Source organism: Oncorhynchus keta, chromosome 13 (assembly GCF_023373465.1).
Source record: "Oncorhynchus keta strain PuntledgeMale-10-30-2019 chromosome 13, Oket_V2, whole genome shotgun sequence".
Classification (NCBI taxonomy): domain Eukaryota; kingdom Metazoa; phylum Chordata; class Actinopteri; order Salmoniformes; family Salmonidae; genus Oncorhynchus; species Oncorhynchus keta.
The window spans coordinates 44,661,620-44,682,490 of record NC_068433.1 but is presented as its reverse complement, the minus strand read 5'-3'; the positions used below and the strand labels follow the sequence as shown (position 1 = coordinate 44,682,490).

At 47.1% G+C, this 20,871-nt stretch overlaps 1 protein-coding gene across 4 annotated transcripts in view; it reads left to right on the top strand.

The window, feature by feature from the left end:
* The window catches only part of sfmbt2 (Scm like with four mbt domains 2), a 52,745-nt gene extending 48,539 nt beyond the window's left edge, over nt 1-4,206 (top strand). For all 4 annotated transcript variants that reach the window (XM_052460280.1, XM_052460278.1, XM_052460279.1 and 1 more), the window contains one exon: nt 2,807-4,206. In XM_052460280.1, the coding sequence (XP_052316240.1) occupies nt 2,807-2,947 (141 nt within the window). In that variant the 3' untranslated portion in view covers nt 2,948-4,206. The remainder of the gene's footprint in view (nt 1-2,806) is intronic.
* Nucleotides 4,207-20,871: the final 16,665 nt, after the last annotated feature.

Below are 20,871 nucleotides of genomic sequence, written 5' to 3'. Positions count from 1 at the left end.
GTAGACTGCATAGATTTCATGAGGAGGCCTGTAAACAGTAACTATAAAAAGTGATTTAGTAGACTGCATAGATTTCATGACTGGAAGCTCAAAAGATGAAAACTCAAGTCATTTTTGTGGGATAAATTGAGATTTGCTATCGTAAATGGTAGCAACATCTCCGCCTTTGCGGGATGCACGGGGCATATGGTCACTAGTGTAACCAGGAGGAGAGGTCTCATTTAACACAGTAAATTCATCAGGCTTAAGCCATGTTTCAGTCCAATCACATCAAGATTATGATCAGTGATTAGTTCATTGACTAACTGCCTTGGAAGTGAGGGATCTAACATTAAGTAGCCCTATTTTGAGATGTGAGGTATCACAATCTCTTTCAATAATGACAGGAATGGAGGAGGTCTTTATTCTAGTGATATTGCTAAGGCGACTCCACAGACTCCACTTAGCTGGCTAACAGGCTGCTGCCTGGCCTGTACCCTATCTCATTGTGGAGCTAGAGGACTTAGAGTCCTGTCTATGTTCATAGATATGATGAGGGCACTCCTCCAGCTAGGATGGAGTCCATCACTCCTCAGCAGGCCAGGCTTGCACACACTCTGAAATACATGCAGACACACACACGTCCCCAAAACAACACACTTTCTTGTTTGATATACAGACTCTCTCTTTACGTTATCATTAACAATGCCATCATTTCCTCTCTCTGTCTCTCTGTCCTTATTCTCTTTCTCTCTATCTGTATTATCTGCCTCTGTCTCTGTCCTTATTCTCTGTCTCTCTGTCCTTATTCTCTGTCTCTCTGTTCGTATTATCTGTCTCTGTCCTTATTCTCTGTCTCTCTGTCCTTATTCTCTGTCTCTGTCCTTATTCTCTGTCTCTCTGTCCTTATTCTCTCTCTCTGTTCGTATTATCTGTCTCTGTCCTTATTCTCTGTCTCTGTCCTTATTCTCTGTCTCTGTCCTTATTCTCTGTCTCTCTGTCCTTATTCTCTGTCTCTCTGCTCGTATTATCTGTCTCTGCCCTTATTCTCTGTCTCTCTGCTCATATTATCTGTCTCTGTCCTTATTCTCTGTCTCTGTCCTTATTCTCTGTCTCTCTGTCCTTATTCTCTGTCTCTCTGCTCGTATTATCTGTCTCTGTCCATATTATCTCTCTGTCTCTCTGTCCTTATTCTCTGTCTCTGTCCTTATTCTCTGTCTCTCTGTCCTTATTCTCTGTCTCTCTGCTCGTATTATCTGTCTCTGTCCTTATTCTCTGTCTCTCTGCTCATATTATCTGTCTCTGTCCTTATTCTCTGTCTCTGTCCTTATTCTCTGTCTTTCTGTCCGTATTATCTGTCTGTCCTTATTCTCTGTCTCTGTCCTTATTCTCTGTCTCTGTCCTTATACTCTGTCTCTCTGTCCTTATTCTCCTTCTCTGTCCGTATTATCTGTCTGTCCTTATTCTCTGTCTCTGTCTCTCTGTCCATATTATCTCTCTGTCTCTGTCCTTATTCTCTGGCTCTGTCTCTCTGTCCATATTGTCTCTCTGTCTCTGTCCTTATTCTCTGTCTCTGTCCTTATTCTCTGTCTCTGTCCTTATTCTCTGTCTATGTCCTTATTCTCTGTCTCTCTGTCCGTATTATCTGTCTCTGTCTCTCTGTCCTTATTCTCTGTCTCTCTGCTCGTATTATCTGTCTCTGTCCTTATTCTCTGTCTCTCTGCTCATATTATCTGTCTCTGTCCTTATTCTCTGTCTCTCTGCTCATATTATCTGTCTCTGTCCTTATTCTCTGTCTCTCTGTCCTTATTCTCTGTCTCTCTGCTCGTATTATCTGTCTCTGTCCTTATTCTCTGTCTCTCTGTCCTTATTCTCTGTCTCTGTCCTTATTCTCTGTCTATGTCCTTATTCTCTGTCTCTCTGTCCGTATTATCTGTCTCTGTCCTTATTCTCTGTCTCTCTGTCCTTATTCTCTGTCTCTCTGCTTGTATTATCTGTCTCTGTCCTTATTCTCTGTCTCTCTGTTCATATTATCTGTCTCTGTCCTTATTCTCTGTCTCTCTGTTCATATTATCTGTCTCTGTCCTTATTCTCTGTCTCTCTGTTCATATTATCTGTCTCTGTCCTTATTCTATGTCTCTCTGCTCATATTATCTGTCTCTGTCCTTATTCTCTGTCTCTCTGCTCATATTATCTGTCTCTGTCCTTATTCTCTGTCTCTCTGCTCATATTATCTGTCTCTGTCCTTATTCTCTGTCTCTGTTCATATTATCTGTCTCTGTCCTTATTCTCTGTCTCTCTGTCCGTATTCTCTGTCTTTCTGTCCGTATTATCTGTCTGTCCTTATTCTCTGTCTCTGTCCTTATTCTCTGTCTCTGTCTCTCTGTCCATATTATCTCTCTGTCTCTGTCCTTATTCTCTGTCTCTCTGTCTGTATTATCTGTCTCTGTCCTTATTCTCTGTCTCTCTGTTCTTATTCTCTCTCTCTCTGTCCATATTATCTCTCTCTGTGTCTGTCCTTATTCTCTGTCTCTGTCCATATTATCTCTCTCTGTCTCTGTCCTTATTCTCTGTCTCTCTGTCCATATTATCTCTCTCTGTGTCTGTCCTTATTCTCTGTCTCTCTCCTTATTATCTCTCTCTGTCTCTATCCTTATTCTCTGTCTCTCTGTCCTTATTCTCTGTCTCTCTGTCCATATTATCTCTCTCTGTGTCTGTCCTTATTCTCTGTCTCTCTGTCCATATTATCTCTCTCTGTGTCTGTCCTTATTCTCTGTCTCTCTCCTTATTATCTCTTTCTTATCTTATTCTCACATTCTCTCTGCAGGACATAGATGGCCAGGCGTTGTTGTTGCTGACCCTGCCTACAGTCCAGGAGTGTATGGAGCTGAAGTTGGGTCCAGCCATCAAGCTGTGTCACCAGATAGAGAGGGTCAAGGTGGCCTTCTATGCCCAGTACGCCAATTGATCCTGGGTATCTCACCTGGCACCTTTACCCTGTAGGGCACAGGCTGTCTGGAGATGACCCAGTACACCTTCATCTGAGGAAGAGGAGGAGAGATGATTTCGATTAATGCCAAGTCTGGGATTACCTGGTCTGGAAGGCTGGGAAGAAAGTGGGAAAACTGGTAATGCTGTCGCTTAGGAATTCTTAAATTCTGGACAAGGATTACCTGGTCACTTTTCCGTGGATTACTGATGTCACATAGAGAAGGACGTGATGTCAGAGGAAGCAGAAGAGGATACGGAGCTCAGGACGTCACCATCATCTGCGACAACAGGCAGAGATTGGCTTGAAGGTTCAGATTTCCATAGTACTGTGTGGAAGGATCAGTCAACTGTGAATAGTTGAGTACGATACATATGAGTCGATCCATATGGAATACAGATCTGTGAAGAAGCTGATCGAAATTGAGGATTATTTTCTTGGAACATTTTGAAATCAAGGATTATTTTGGGGGGGGAAATCGTATTTTTTTTTACATGCTGTTTGAGACTAATGGCCCTGACAGCGTTTTAAGTTATGAACAAATGTTATTAAATATTTGTTCAATGTTTTCTCTCTTAGTTATATTTAAGTAAATTAGGTTAATATATTTGATTACCGAAAATTGGTTAGTAACCTACAATAATATATTTGCAATATTTATTGTATTCCTTATTGAATAGATATCTTATTTGGATGTAAGACAAATATATTTAGAGTTGATAGGCTATTGAAATGTCCAAGTCTTTGGTTCCAAAAATGGATTTAAGGATGTTCATGAGTTATTCCAGTCAATAGTAATTGAGTCCTGCTATTAAATGATCCCTTTTGTTTCTTCTTGTGTGCATCGGGAAATAGAAGGTCTGCTGCAGTTTCTGTTGTTGTAAAAAAGCCTGGTTACACTTTATTTGAATAGTCTGTCTGTAGATGCTCTACAGGCTATCAGTAACATTTCAACTAACTACTAACCCTTATTCTAAAAATAACCCTAACCGTAGCAAGCAGTTGCTTATCAACAGATAGTCTGTTGCTTAGAAGTAGATCGTTTGTTGGTAGTATCTACAATGTGACCAAAGTCCTGAAATAGTTTTTTTTTTTTTCCCTTTTCACTTTTTAATAAGTTGTTCTAACAATCATGTAAACAGATGTGTAAAATATATTGTATCCATCTATGCAAAACGCGGTGCAGATATTTTTGATAAGTGTTGATAAGAAAATAAATTTCTACAGAATTTTTGTAATGACGCTTTGTTTTCTAGTGTTTATAGAGATGAAGAATTCATCAAAGGTGTTTTTTTACAATGTTTTAAACCATGTATAAACTCACAGGAAGTACTGTACATAGGTAGTAATAACCCTTCCACCACTGATTGGATTTGCCTGTTTTATTTCCAAAACCGTAGCATGTTATTAATGTAATATACATTTAATTGAATACAAGCAGTACATATTCAGATGAGAGTATTTCACAGCAGTAAGACGAGTCGTGCTTCACCAATGTTCTGTTACGGGCACAGTTGAATTAATTGAATAGCACATACACACACCAACTCTGACACTTTCGATTGAGCCAGTCTGAAAAGCAGTTTAATCAACTGCTACCTCAAAGGGTTGCTTGGCAACCCAATTTCTAACGTCTGTTTTGCATGATTTTTCCCTTTTCGCAGCTGTATCTGAAAACAAACTGGATACATTTTGATTGCAGAGGAGTAAACAACTATTTAACTGGTTTAAATAAAAAAAAATGCAGAGTTGTTTAAACTCATGTACAAGTGGCAATTTCAGGCGAACTTCTGAAGTCAGTCCATGATTTGAATGTATTTTAACAGTGAATGCAATAGTCAATCTTTTGAGAACATAACAGCCCAATATTAAGAGTGAGAGCTGGCAACTACAGTATTTTGTCATCTTCTAAATGGCTTTGGTCATTTCCATGTCTTGACCTACATAACTCCATTCATATAGAGCAGTAGTATTGTTTGTCAGGACTCAGCTGTGATCGACTGTACAGGCCTGGGAAAGAACGCGTAGAGGAAGAAGAGTTAACCATGTGTGTGTTTGTGGTTAACCACCTCTCTGTGCTCTCACACTACAGCACTCCCATTGCAGCAGGCCTATATCTGGGTCACGACAGCACTGGTCTGGTCGTTCAGAGAGAAAGACGACAATCAAATGAGAGAATTATTAGGCTATACCGTTTTCAGTAAACGTCTTGGTTAGTATACACACTCACACACACTACATTGACACTTGCACATTCACGTAAACTACATATGCCCACACACACGCAGGACGACACAACATCCACATTACACTCACACGCACTCTCGCGCTCACACACACAGTTTTACACATAATTTGCTGCTGCTACTCTATTTTACTCTTATCTATCCTGATGCCTAGTCACTTTACCCTACCTTTATGTACATACTTATGTTTATATAGTGTACTGTATGTGGACACCCCTTCAAATTAGTGGATTTGTTTATTTCAGCCACACCAGTTGCTGACAGGTGTATAAAATTCAGAACATAGCCATGCAATCTCCATAGACAAACATTGCCAGTAGAATGGCCGTACTGAAGAGCTCCGTGGCTTTCAATGTGGCACTGTCATAGGATGCCATCTTTCCAACAAGTGAGTTCGTCTAATTTCTGCCCTGCTAGAGATGCCCCGGTCAACTGTAAGTGCTATTACTGTGAAGTGGAAACGTCTAGGGGCAACAATGGCTCAGCCATGAAGTGGTGGGCCAGAAAAGAACACAGAACTGGACCGCCAGGTGCTGAAAAAAATGTCTGTTCTCGGTTGCAACACAGCATGAGTTCTACACTGCCTCTGGAAGAAACGTCAGCACAAGAACTAATGTGGGAGCTTCAACACTAAGATGAATCACGCTTTACCATCTGGCAGTCCGACGGACAAATCTGGGTTTGGCGGATGCCAGGAGGGGGCAACTACCTGCCCGAATGCATAGTCCCAACTGTAAAGTTTGGTGGAGGAGGAATAATGGTCTGGGGCTGTTTTTCATGGTTCGGCCTGGCCCCTTCGTTCCAGTGAAGGGAAATCTTAATGCTACAGCATACAATGACATTCTAGACGATTATGTGCTTCCAACTTTGTGGCAATGGTTTGGGGAAGGCTCTTTCCTGTTTCAGCATGACAATGCACCCATGCACAAAGCAAGGTCCATACAGAAATGTTTGTCGAGATCGGTGTGGAAGAACTTGACTGGCTTGCTCAGCGCCCTGACCTCAACCCCATCAAACACCTTTGGGATGAATTGGAACGCCGACTGCGAGCCAGGCCTATCGCCCAACATCAGTGCCCGACTTCACTAATGCTGTTGTGGCCGAATAGAAGCAAGTGCCCGAAGCAATGCTCCAACATCTAGTAGAAAGCCTTCCCAGAAGAGGGAATGGCAGCGAAGGGGCTATGGTTTTGGAATGAGATGTTCGAGGAGCAGGTGTCCACATACTTATGGCCATATAGTGTATCTACCTCAAATACCTCGTACCTCTGCATATTGATCTGGTGCTGGATATCGCTCCATTCTCATGTATTTTATTCTTCTTGTGTTACTATTTCATTTTATTTTTAAAATCTGCATCATTGGGAAGCAAGCAAGCATTTCACAGTAAAGTCTACACCAGTTGAATGCGGGGCACGTGCCAAATACAATTTTGATTTGTTTTGATTGAATAAACGTAAGTATTTAGTCAAATACACCCGCAATAAAGCTGAAGTAACGGACTTTTCCAAAGGGAATAGACGTTGCACATTACAGTAGTTGATCCAAAAAAAAAACAGCCCAATTCAAATGAACCTTGTCTTCCGTTAATTGTCACGAAGCCATTTGATAAACAAGTAGTTCAAGCAGACAGATATGAAGTGGCGCTGTGGGTGCATCATCATTCAGAAATGATTCACTATTGATTAAGTTTTATCTGTGTGGAATGACTGTGTATCTATAGCATCACACCTCTGTGTAACCAGCCAAACAATTTCCTCTCTATTCTTCATTATTCATAAGTCATCTGTACTGCCCGTGGGACCAAATCACCATCTGCTCCTCTCCCATTTCCATATGCCTTTACAAAGTGAAGGATGCATCTGAAATGGGAAAAACAGAAAGAGAGAGAGAGAGAGAGAGAGATGCAATATGAATATTTTTCTGGACCCCCTCGTCTCTCTCTCTCGCTCAAAGATAATGAATTCACTGATGTTATCTTTGGGGGAATGGATGAAATGATAAACATTGAAATAAATTGCTCCTTTGAAAAATAATTAGCAGAGAAGCACAACAGAAGTGTGTTAGAGGGGGAGGGAGGTGTGTGTGTGTGTGTGTAAGGGGGAAGTGTAGGAAAGGTGAAAAATAGAAAGGAAGCGTCAGAAGGATTTCAATTTCACTGCCTGTCTTTAGGCTTTCATACCAAATAACATTTTCATGAAATGCTTTAAAATGGTAGAATCAAAAATAACATGATTCTCAAATGATATGCACTGTCTACATATACTGATTATTCAAGATTTTGTATCCAATCATGCTGTTGGTAAGCCTTTGATTTCCTTTATCATTTATTAATGCGCCGCTGACTGCCAACCAGCCAACCAGCCAAGCAGAGAAAAGAGACGAGTCGCGAGCCTCTCGAGGCAAAAAATACATCACTCCATTATGAGAAATATCAAACACATCTTTCCACGGCTCTAACAATAAAATTGAATGTGAGTCCGAACCAAATCATACACAGAGAGAGGTCAAGGAGGCTTCAAACTCAATACAATGGAACCCAGTGGAGAAGGACAGTGGAGGGCAAACTCTTCATACAGGCAGGACCAGGAAGAGTAAGCAGATCTTATATCTGCACGACATACAGGACAGCTAGCTAAAGCTACAAGTAACGAACACAACTAAACTACAGCTCCACTAGGAGGTCAACTTCAACTATTGTGGATTCTCTTTAACTACCCGTCACAGAGATCCAATTCAAGACAATGCGTGCCTCTGGAATGGCACCCCATTCCCTACATAGGGCACTACTTTTTTTTACCAGAGCCATGGGTAGTGCATTATCAAGTAGTGAACTATATAGGGAATAGGGTGCATTTCAGACAGACGAGTGAGATTTATTCCCTGTTGTTCTGATAAAGGGATGTTGTTGTGTGGTCTGTTTAAACCTCCCTAAGAGGACTATCTGTCAGTAGTTGGCCTAATGTGAGATGGAGGGGGTCTGTTGAAGGTTTTTTGTCCATCTCTCTAAGGTCATAGTGTTCATAGTGATCACTAAGGCTTCACGCTGCGTCAGTGAAATTCAAAGCCTGCAAGACTGAGAGCTGACAGGACATCACAGAGCGTCCACTCATCTTTTCTCCTCTCTTCCTCTACTCTATCTCATCCCCCTCTCCCACGTTCCATTTTGAACCCATTTCCCTCTCATGCTGCTCAGTATTGTACCCTATTGGAGTAATCAGCCCAGATGTTTAACACAAGACATATTCCAATTATCATGCTCCATTTCTGTGTGTGTTGGTGCGTACGTACAGGACATACAGTACCAGTCAAACGTTTGGACACACCTACTCATTCCAGGGTTCTTCTTTATTTTTACTATTTTGTTCATTGTAGAATAATAGTGAAGACATCAAAACTATGAAAAAAACACACATGGAATCATGTAGCAACCAAAAAAGTGTTCAACAAATCAAAATATATTTTATATTTGAGATTCTTCAAAGTAGCCACCCTTTGCCTTGATGATAGCTTTGCACAGGCTTGGCATTCTCTCAACCAGCTTCATTTCAATGAACAGGTGTGCCTTGTTAAAGGTTCATTTGTGGATTTTCTTTCCTTCTTAATGCGTTTGAGACAATCAGTTGTGTTGTGACAAGGTAGGGGCGGTATACAGAAGATAGCCCTATTTGGTAGAAGACCAAGTCCATATTATGGCAAGAACAGCTCAAATAAGCAAAGAGAAATGAGAGTCCATCATTACTTTAAGACATAAAGGTCAGTCAATGCGGGAAATTCCAAGAACATTGAAAGTTTCTTCAAGTGCAGTTGCAAAAACCATCAACCGCTATGATGAAACTGGCTCTCATGAAGACTGCCACAGGAAAGGAAGACCCAGAGGAAAGGAAGACCCTAAGTTCAATAGAGTTAACTGCACCTCAGATTGCAGCCCAAGTAAATGCTTCACAGAGTTCAAGTAACAGACACATCTCAACATCAACTGTTCAGAGGAGACTTGCTGCAAAGAAACCACTACTAAAGGACACCAATAATAATAAGAGACTTGCTTGGGCCAAGAAACACAAGCAATGGACATTAGACGGTGGAAATCTGTCCTTTGGTCTGATGAGTCCAACTGACGCAGAGTAGGCTCCGTGGCTCGACGACTCATTGCGAGCTCACAGAACAGGGCTCCGGGCAGCCGAGCGGAAATGGAGGAAAACTCGCCTCCCTGCGGACCTGGCATCCTTTCACTCCCTCCTCTCTACATTTTCCTCCTCTGTCTCTGCTGCTAAAGCCACTTTCTACCATTCTAAATTCCAAGCATCTGCCTCTAACCCTAGGAAGCTCTTTGCCACCTTCTCCTCCCTCCTGAATCCTCCCCCCTCCTCCCTCTCTGCAGATGACTTCGTCAACCATTTTGAAAAGAAGGTCGACGACATCCGATCCTCGTTTGCTAAGTCAAACGACACCGCTGGTTCTGCTCACACTGTCCTACCCTATGCTCTGACCTCTTTCTCCCTCTCTCTCCAGATGAAATCTTGCGTCTTGTGACGGCCGGCCGCCCAACAACCTGCCCGCTTGACCCTATCCCCTCCTCTCTTCTCCAGACCATTTCCGGAGACCTTCTCCCTTACCTCACCTCGCTCATCAACTCATCCCTGACCGCTGGCTACGTCCCTCCCGTCTTCAAGAGAGCGAGAGTTGCACCCCTTCTGAAAAAACCTACACTCGATCCCTCCGATGTCAACAACTACAGACCAGTATCCCTTCTCTCTTTTCTCTCCAAAACTCTTGAGCGTGCCGTCCTTGGCCAGCTCTACCGCTATCTCTCTCAGAATGACCTTCTTGATCCAAATCAGTCAGGTTTCAAGACTAGTCATTCAACTGAGACTGCTCTTCTCTGTATCACGGAGGCGCTCCGCACTGCTAAAGCTAACTCTCTCTCCTCTGCTCTCATCCTTCTAGACCTATCGGCTGCCTTCGATACTGTGAACCATCAGATCCTCCTCTCCACCCTCTCCGAGTTGGGCATCTCCGGCGCGGCCCACGCTTGGATTGCGTCCTACCTGACAGGTCGCTCCTACCAGGTGGCGTGGCGAGAATCTGTCTCCTCACCACGCGCTCTCACCACTGGTGTCCCCCAGGGCTCTGTTCTAGGCCCTCTCTTATTCTCGCTATACACCAAGTCACTTGGCTCTGTCATAACCTCACATGGTCTCTCCTATCATTGCTATGCAGACGACACACAATTAATCTTCTCCTTTCCCCTTCTGATGACCAGGTGGCGAATCGCATCTCTGCATGTCTGGCAGACATATCAGTGTGGATGACGGATCACCACCTCAAGCTGAACCTCAGCAAGACGGAGCTCCTCTTCCTCCCGGGGAAGGACTGCCCGTTCCATGATCTCGCCATCACGGTTGACAACTCCATTGTGTCCTCCTCCCAGAGCGCTAAGAACCTTGGCGTGATCCTGGACAACACCCTGTCGTTCTCAACTAACATCAAGGCGGTGTCCCGTTCCTGTAGGTTCATGCTCTACAACATCCGCAGAGTACGACCCTGCCTCACACAGGAAGCGGCGCAGGTCCTAATCCAGGCACTTGTCATCTCCCGTCTTGATTACTGCAACTCGCTGTTGGCTGGGCTCCCTGCCTGTGCCATTAAACCCCTACAACTCATCCAGAACGCCGCAGCCCGTCTGCTGTTCAACCTTCCCAAGTTCTCTCACGTCACCCCGCTCCTCCGCTCTCTCCACTGGCTTCCAGTTGAAGCTCGCATCCGCTACAAGACCATGGTGCTTGCCTACGGAGCTGTGAGGGGAACGGCACCTCAGTACCTCCAGGCTCTGATCAGGCCCTACACCCAAACAAGGGCACTGCGTTCATCCACCTCTGGCCTGCTCGCCTCCCTACCACTGAGGAAGTACAGTTCCCGCTCAGTCCAGTCAAAACTGTTCGCTGCTCTGGCCCCCCAATGGTGGAACAAACTCCCTCACGACGCCAGGACAGCGGAGTCAATCACCACCTTCCGGAGACACCTGAAACCCCACCTCTTCAAGGAATACCTAGGATAGGGTAAGTAATCCTTCTCACCCCCCTAAAAAGATTTAGATGCACTATTGTAAAGTGGCTGTTCCACTGGATGTCATAAGGTGTATGCACCAATTTGTAAGTCGCTCTGGATAAGAGCGTCTGCTAAATGACTTAAATGTAAATGAAATGTAAATGTAGGTGAACAGATGATGTCCACATGTGCGGTTCCCACCGTGAAGCATGGAGGAGGAGGTGTGATGGTGTGGGTGTGCTTTGCTGGTGACACCGTCTGTGATCTATTTAGAATTCAAGGCACACTTAACCAGCATGGCAACCACATCATTCTGCAGTGATATGCCATCCCATCTGGTTCGCGCTTAGTGGGACAATCATTTGTTTTTCAACAGTACAATGACCCAAAACGCACCTCCAGGCTGTATAAGGGCTTTTTGACCAAGGAGATTGATGGAGTGCTGCATCAGGTGACCTGGCCTCCACAATCAACTGACCTCAACCCAATTGAGATGGTTTGGGATGAGTTGGACCACAGAGTGAAGGAAAAGCAGTGCTCAGCATATGTGGGAACTCCTTCAAGGCTGTTGGAAAAGCATACCTCATGAAGGTGGTTGAGAGAATGCCGAGAGTGTGCAAAGCTGTCATCAAGGCAAAGGGTGGCTACTTTGAAGAATCTGAAATATAAAACATATTTTGGTTACTACATGATTCCATATGTGTTATTTCAGAGTCTTCACTATTATTCTACAATGTTGAAAATAGTACAAATAAAGAAAAATGCTTGAATGAGTCCGTGTGTCCACACTTTTGACTGGTACTGTAAGTGCATGTGTAACTTTTTATTCCATGTGGAAAATGACAGTAATGAAAGTACTTAATTGGTCTGTCTTTGCTCATAGGCAACATGGTTAGATGGTAGTGGTTTCCCCGAAGTCAAAGTTTGCGGTTTGTTTTCTCTGTAGTTGCTTCCTTGCTTGTCTACCTATCTCTGTTCTCGCTGTGCATCTCATTGTAGGCCTGTGGGTCGCAGCTTTCAGTTTTATTTTTTGCATTTTGGGGGGGGGGAACTCAGTCGGGTCTCATCTTACTATTGAGAGTTAGAATAGTTGAATACACTAGGTGCAATTTCAAAATGTGCTTGTGCATCGGCAGTTGTCCTCGTTATGCGCCACTCACTGACAGTCTCTCATTTAGCACCGTCCGTTAAAACTGTTACAATTGGATTCATTAGTGTAGTAAGTCTAACCAGCTAACTAAACATAGTAATTATGGCCGAATTACCTACCGGGCACAGAGCGCATGTGCCAAGGGGCCTTGACCTCCAGGGGTCCCCCACTGATTTTGTTATTCACTCTCACTCAGATATCATATTAACATGGCGTAAGTCATGACAAAATGTGTAGAATTGCAGGAAACTAGCTTTTAAAACTGCAAAAATGTCTTTCCACCGCATGGCAAAATAGGTAGAACTGCTGTAAATTAGCTGTAAAACTGCTCATTTCTGCTAACAGATTGCGCTGTACGTGTTGAATTATAGATTTTAGTCCCTGTGTTGAGGAAATGTGTAGTGGCTAATTGTATAGCATATAGGCTATGTGTCTGTAGATGGACTGAAGAAAAATGAAGCAACAGCAGCCAAGGTCATAATGGCTGGGGTCATTTATGCTTGTTTTTGTTCTTCTCCAAAAAGCATGTTAGTGTTCTAAATTTTATAGAAATGCAGTAAATGACCTTGTCTACGGCCTTACACAGAACTATGGTCACAGTGCAAGCATCTGCTGCTCCCTATGCACCTTAAGGGTTTGTGCCTGCGTGTGTGTGTTTGTGCCTGCCTGCCTGCCTGCGTGCGTGCGTGCGTGTGTGTGTGTGTGTGTGTGTGTGTGTGTGTGTGTGTGTGTGTGTGTGTGTGTGTGTGTGTGTGTGTGTGTGTGTGTGTGTGTGTGTGTGTGTGTGTGTGTGTGTGTGTGTGTGTGTGTGTGTGTGTGTGTGTGTGTGTGTATGAGCACAGCAGGCAGCAGCAGGTCAACCACATACCCTTGAAATACAAACTCAGATAGAGGTGTGACCGAGTACCCCTGGTTACTATAGGAGTGCCCCTGGTTACTAGAGGAGTGCTCCTGGTTACAAGAGGTGTGCCCCTGGTTACTAGAGGAGCGCCCCAGGTTACAAGAGGAGTACCCCTGGTTACTATAGGAGTGCCCCTGGTTACAAGAGGAGTGCCCCTGGTTACTAGAGGAGCGCCCCAGGTTACTAGAGGAGTACCCCTAGTTACTAGAGGAGTGCTCCTGGTTACAAGAGGAGTGCCCCTGGTTACTAGAGGAGCGCCCCAGGTTACTATAGGAGTGCCCCTGGTTACCAGAGGAGCGCCCCAGGTTACAAGAGGAGTACCCCTGGTTACTATAGGAGCCCCCTGGTTACTAGAGGAGTGCCCCTGGTTACTAGAGCAGTGCCCCTGGTTACTAGAGGAGTACCCCTGGTTACTAGAGGAGTACCCCTGGTTACTATAGGAGTGCCTCTGGTTACAAGAGGAGTGCCCCTGGTTACTAGAGGAGTACCCCTGGTTACTAGAGGAGTACCCCTGGTTACTATAGGAGTGCCCCTGGTTACCAGAGGAGCGCCCCAGGTTACAAGAGGAGTACCCCTGGTTACTATAGGAGTGCCCCTGGTTACTAGAGGGGTGCCCCTGGTTACAAGAGGAGTGCCCCTGGTTACTAGAGGAGTACCCCTGGTTACTAGAGGAGTACCCCTGGTTACAAGAGGAGTGCTCCTGGTTACTAGAGCAGTGCCCCTGGTTACTAGAGGAGTACCCCTGGTTACTATAGGAGTGCCTCTGGTTACTAGAGGAGTGCCCCTGGTTACAAGAGGAGTGCCCCTGGTTACTAGAGGAGCCCCCCTGGTTACTAGAGGAGTGCCCCTGGTTACTAGAGGAGCACCCCAGGTTACAAGAGGAGTACCCCTGGTTACTATAGGAGTGCCCCTGGTTACTAGAGGGGTGCCCCTGGTTACAAGAGGAGTGCCCCTGGTTACAAGAGGAGTGCCCCTGGTTACAAGAGGAGTGCCCCTGGTTACTAGAGGAGTGCCCCTGGTTACTAGAGGAGTACCCCTGGTTACTAGAGGAGTACCCCTGGTTACTAGAGGAGTACCCATGTTTACTAGAGGAGTACCCATGTTTACTAGAGGAGTACCCCTGGTTACTATAGGAGTGCCTCTGGTTACTATAGGAGTGCCCCTGGTTACAAGAGGAGTGCCCCTGGTTACTAGAGGAGCCCCCCTGGTTACTAGAGGAGTGCCCCTGGTTACTAGAGGAGTGCCCCTGGTTACTAGAGGAGTACCCCTGGTTACAAGAGGAGTGCCCCTGGTTACTAGAGGACCGCCCCAGGTTACAAGAGGAGCGCCCCTGGTTACTAGAGGAGCGCCCCAGGTTACAAGAGGAGTACCCCTGGTTACTAGAGGAGTGCCCCTGGCAGCCCCTGGTTATTAGAGGAGCGCCCCAGGTTACTAGAGGAGTACCCCTGGTTACTAGAGGAGTGCCCCTGGTAGCCCCTGGTTACTAGAGGAGCGCCCCAGGTTACAAGAGGAGTACCCCTGGTTACTAGAGGAGCGCCCCAGGTTACAAGAGGAGTACCCCTGGTTACTAGGGAGTGCCCCTGGTTGCCCCTGGTTATTAGAAGAGCGCCCCAGGTTACTAGAGGAGTACCCCTGGTTACAAGAGGAGTACCCTGGTTACTAGAGGAGTGCCCCTGGTTACTAGAGGAGCGCCCCAGGTTACAAAAGGAGTACCCCTGGTTACTAGAGGAGTACCCCTGGTTACTAGAGGAGCGCCCCAGGTTACAAGAGGAGCATCCCAGGTTACTAGAGGAGCGTCACAGGTGACTAGAGGAGTGCCCCAGGTTACTAGAGGAGTGCCCCTGGTTACTAGAGGAGTACCCCTGGTTACAAGAGGAGTATCCCTGGTTACTAGAGGAGCGTCCCTGGTAGCCCCAGGTTACTAGAGGAGTACCACTGGTTACTAGAGGAGTGCCCCTGGTTACGAGAGGAGTGCCCCAGGTTACTAGAGGAGTGCCCCTGGTTACTATAGGAGTGCCCCTGGTTACTATAGGAGTGCCCCTGGTTACTAGAGGGGTGCCCCTGGTTACAAGAGGAGTGCCCCTGGTTACAAGAGGAGTGCCCCTGGTTACAAGAGGAGTGCCCCTGGTTACTAGAGGAGTACCCCTGGTTACTAGAGGAGTACCCCTGGTTACTAGAGGAGTACCCATGTTTACTAGAGGAGTACCCATGTTTACTAGAGGAGTACCCCTGGTTACTATAGGAGTGCCTCTGGTTACTATAGGAGTGCCCCTGGTTACAAGAGGAGTGCCCCTGGTTACTAGAGGAGCCCCCCTGGTTACTAGAGGAGTGCCCCTGGTTACTAGAGGAGTGCCCCTGGTTACTAGAGGAGTACCCCTGGTTACTAGAGGAGTAACCCTGGTTACAAGAGGAGTGCCCCTGGTTACTAGAGGACCGCCCCAGGTTACAAGAGGAGCGCCCCTGGTTACTAGAGGAGCGCCCCAGGTTACAAGAGGAGTACCCCTGGTTACTAGAGGAGTGCCCCTGGCAGCCCCTGGTTATTAGAGGAGCGCCCCAGGTTACTAGAGGAGTACCCCTGGTTACTAGAGTAGTGCCCCTGGTAGCCCCTGGTTACTAGAGGAGCGCCCCAGGTTACAAGAGGAGTACCCCTGGTTACTAGAGGAGCGCCCCAGGTTACAAGAGGAGTACCCCTGGTTACTAGGGGAGTGCCCCTGGTTGCCCCTGGTTATTAGAAGAGCGCCCCAGGTTACTAGAGGAGTACCCCTGGTTACAAGAGGAGTACCCCTGGTTACTAGAGGAGTGCCCCTGGTTACTAGAGGAGCGCCCCAGGTTACAAAAGGAGTACCCCTGGTTACTAGAGGAGTACCCCTGATTACTAGAGGAGCGCCCCAGGTTACAAGAGGAGCATCCCAGGTTACTAGAGGAGCGTCACAGGTGACTAGAGGAGTGCCCCAGGTTACTAGAGGAGTGCCCCTGGTTACTAGAGGAGTACCCCTGGTTACAAGAGGAGTATCCCTGGTTACTAGAGGAGCGTCCCTGGTAGCCCCAGGTTACTAGAGGAGTACCACTGGTTACTAGAGGAGTGCCCCTGGTTACGAGAGGAGTGCCCCAGGTTACTAGAGGAGTGCCCCTGGTTACTATAGGAGTGCCCCTGGTTACTAGAGGGGTGCCCCTGGTTACAAGAGGAGTGCCCCTGGTTACAAGAGGAGTGCCCCTGGTTACTAGAGGAGTACCCCTGGTTACTAGAGGAGTACCCCTGGTTACTAGAGGAGTACCCATGTTTACTAGAGGAGTACCCATGTTTACTAGAGGAGTACCCCTGGTTACTATAGGAGTGCCTCTGGTTACTATAGGAGTGCCCCTGGTTACAAGAGGAGTGCCCCTGGTTACTAGAGGAGCCCCCCTGGTTACTAGAGGAGTGCCCCTGGTTACTAGAGGAGTACCCCTGGTTACTAGAGGAGTGCCCCTGGTTACTAGAGGAGTACCCCTGGTTACTAGAGGAGTAACCCTGGTTACAAGAGGAGTGCCCCTGGTTACTAGAGGACCGCCCCAGGTTACAAGAGGAGCGCCCCTGGTTACTAGAGGAGCGCCCCAGGTTACAAGAGGAGTACCCCTGGTTACTAGAGGAGTGCCCCTGGCAGCCCCTGGTTATTAGAGGAGCGCCCCAGGTTACTAGAGGAGTACCCCTGGTTACTAGAGGAGTGCCCCTGGTAGCCCCTGGTTACTAGAGGAGCGCCCCAGGTTACAAGAGGAGTACCCCTGGTTACTAGAGGAGCGCCCCAGGTTACAAGAGGAGTACCCCTGGTTACTAGGGGAGTGCCCCTGGTTGCCCCTGGTTATTAGAAGAGCGCCCCAGGTTACTAGAGGAGTACCCCTGGTTACAAGAGGAGTACTCCTGGTTACTAGAGGAGTGCCCCTGGTTACTAGAGGAGCGCCCCAGGTTACAAAAGGAGTACCCCTGGTTACTAGAGGAGTACCCCTGGTTACTAGAGGAGCGCCCCAGGTTACAAGAGGAGCATCCCAGGTTACTAGAGGAGCGTCACAGGTGACTAGAGGAGTGCCCCAGGTTACTAGAGGAGTGCCCCTGGTTACTAGAGGAGTACCCCTGGTTACAAGAGGAGTATCCCTGGTTACTAGAGGAGCGTCCCTGGTAGCCCCAGGTTACTAGAGGAGTACCACTGGTTACTAGAGGAGTGCCCCTGGTTACGAGAGGAGTGCCCCAGGTTACTAGAGGAGTGCCCCTGGTTACTAGAGGAGTGCCCCAGGTTACTAGAGGAGTGTCCCTGGTAGCCCCAGGTTACTAGAGGAGTACCCCAGGTTACTGGAGGAGTGTCCCTGGTAGCCCCTGGTTACTAGAGGAGCATCCCAGGTTACTAGAGGAGTACCCCTGGTTACAAGAGGAGTGCCCCTGGTTACTAGAGGAGTGCCCCAGGTTACTAGAGGAGTGCCCCTGGTTACTAGAGGAGCATCCCAGGTTACTAGAGGAGTGTCTCTGGTAGCCCCAGGTTACTAGAGGAGTACCCCAGGTTACTGGAGGAGTGTCCCTGGTAGCCCCTGGTTACTAGAGGAGTACCCCAGGTTACTGGAGGAGTGTCCCTGGTAGCCCCTGGTTACTAGTGGAGCATCCCAGGTTACTAGAGGAGTACCCCAGGTTACTGGAGGAGTGTCCCTGGTAGCCCCAGGTTACTAGAGGAGTGTCCCTGGTAGCCCCTGGTTACTAGAGGAGCATCCCAGGTTACTAGAGAAGTGTCCCTGGTAGCCCCAGGTTACTAGAGGAGCATCCCAGGTTACTAGAGGAGTGTCCCTGGTAGCCCCAGGTTACTAGAGGAGTACCCCTGGTTACTAGAGGTGTGCCCCTGGTTACTAGAGGAGTGCCCCAGGTTACTAGAGGAGTACCCCTGGTTACTAGAGGAGCGTCCCAGGTTACTAGAAGAGTACCCCTGGTTACTAGAGGAGTGCCCCTGGTTACTAGAGGAGTGCCCTGGTTACTAGAGGAGTACCCCTGGTTACTAGAGGAGTACCACAGGTTACTAGAGGTGTGCCCCTGGTTACTAGAGGAGTGCCCCAGGTTACTAGAGGAGTACCCCTGGTTACTAGAGGAGCGTCCCAGGTTACTAGAAGAGTACCCCTGGTTACTAGAGGAGTGCCCCTGGTTACTAGATGAGTGCCCTGGTTACTAGAGGAGTACCCCTGGTTACTAGAGGAGTACCACTGGTTACTAGAGGAGTACCCCTGGTTACTGGAGGAGTACCCCTGGTTACAAGAGGAGTATCCCAGGTTACTAGAGGAGTGTCCCTGGTAGCCCCAGGTTACTAGAGGAGTACCCCAGGTTACTGGAGGAGTGTCCCTGGTTACTAGAGGAGTGCCCCTGGTTACTAGAGGAGTGCCCCAGGTTACTAGAGGAGTGCCCCTGGTTACTAGAGGATCATCCCAGGTTAATAGAGGAGTGTCCCTGGTAGCCCCAGGTTACTAGAGGAGTACCCCTGGTTACTAGAAGTGTGCCCCTGGTTACTAGAGCCTTTACAGGGGTTCTGCTATAGAGGGCTTACTATTAAATTAGGTCATTTCATGCATTGTGGATAGGGTTACAAATAGGGATAGGGATAGGGTTTCCCAAAATTCCCAGGTCTTCCAGAAACCTACTTGGAGGATTCCGGATTTCCGGCTTATTTCCTCCAGATTCCGGAATGTTTCCAACCATGTTTTCTGAAAAAACAGGGAATTTGGGGATATTTACCAGGTTTGGGGAAAGTTATCGGATTAGTGAAACCCTAATTGTGGATGGGGGGAGATGTTAATGTGTGTATTACATGTGTGTATGTGGTGAGGAATGTGTGTGTGTGTGGGTATGTATGTGTGTGTGCATGCTTGCGTGTGTGTGTTTGTGTGTGTGTAGTATGTGTGCATGGGGGTGGGGTAGTATGGGGGAGAATGTGTGGAGGAATTTCTTGGGATTCTTACAGCTGCTGGTTGGCTGCTGGGCTGGTTTCCATGGCAACGTGTGTAAAAGAGGTACAGGCTGGCTCCCTCAGTACCGTATCTGTGAGCCGTACAAAGGAACAACACTTTGAAATCACACACGTTCCCCTCCCCTCTCTCTCTCTCTCTCTCTCTCTTTCTCTCTCTCTGTTTCGCTCTCTCCTCTCTCTCTCTCTCTCTCTCTCTCTCTCTCTCTCTCTCTCTTTCTCTCTCTCTCTCGCTCTCTCCCCTCTCTCTCTCTCTCTTTCTCTCTCTCTGTCTCGCTCTCTCCCCTCTCTCTCTCTCTCTCTCTCTCTCTCTCTCTCTCTCTCTCTCTCTCTCTCTCTCTTTCTCTCTCTCTGTCTCGCTCTCTCCCCTCTCTATCTCTCGCTCTTGCCCCCCTCTCTCTCTCTTTCTCTCTCTCTGTCTAGCTCTCTCCCCTCTCTATCTCTCGCTCTTGCTCTTGCCCCCCCCCTCTCTCTTTTCTCTCTCTGTCTCGCTCTCTCCCCTCTCTATCTCTCGCTCTTGCCCCCCCCTCTCTCTCTCTCTTTCTCTCTCTCTGTCTAGCTCTCTCCCCTCTCTATCTCTCGCTCTCGCTCTTGCCCCCTCTCTCTCTCTCTCTCTTTCTCTCTCTCTGTCTAGCTCTCTCCCCTCTCTATCTCTCGCTCTTGCTCTTGCCCCCCCCCTCTCTCTCTCTCTTTCTCTCTCTCTGTCTAGCTCTCTCCCCTCTCTATCTCTCGCTCTCGCTCTTGCCCCCCCTCTCTCTCTTTCTCTCTCTCTGTCTCGCTCTCTCCCCTCTCTATCTCTCGCTCTCGCTCTTGCCCCCTCTCTCTCTCTCTTTCTCTCTCTCTGTCTAGCTCTCTCCCCTCTCTATCTCTTGCTCTCGCTCTTGCCACCCCCCCCTCTCTCTCTTTCTCTTTCTCTCTCTCTCTGTCTCTGTCTTGCTCTTTCTCCCCTCCCCTCTCTCTCTCTCTCTCTCTCTCTCTCTCTCTCTCTCTCTCTCTCTCTCTCTCTCTCTCTCTCTCTCTCTCTCTCTCTCTCTCTGTCCTCCATCTTCCCATCCTTACTCTCCTCATGTCAATAATATAGCTCTATCGTACTGCTGTGCACTAACTCTCACACTAGGCATCATTTATTTGCCCATTCATTCACATACTCAGAGAGATTTGCACAGATAAAAGAGTTGCCCTGTTATAGGTTCATGTTAATAAGTGCAGTTTGGTGTGAGGCTTTGGCTGAGAGATTCTGAGGATACCATTTATTAATACAATGTATCGTTAAACAGGAAAAGGATTGAGGAGTTTTATCTTGTCAGCAAAATGACTCCATCAAAATCCATATGTAACGTAACTCTGACTGTATCATTTAGCTGGAAACTGTGACATTGATGGTGTAGGGAGTTCTAGGGGTTTAACACACCTGGGTCACTATGAAACAGGATCATTTCTGGCAATGTAAAATAGATTCCCCCAGCTACAGGCTACTGCAGAAAAGCAGAGAAAGACAGAGAGAGATGAGGGGGGTAGACAGAGATTAAAAATTGAAACATGAATATGCTTTCCTCTTTCAGTGGAACAGAATCTACTGAATTGATGAATCTT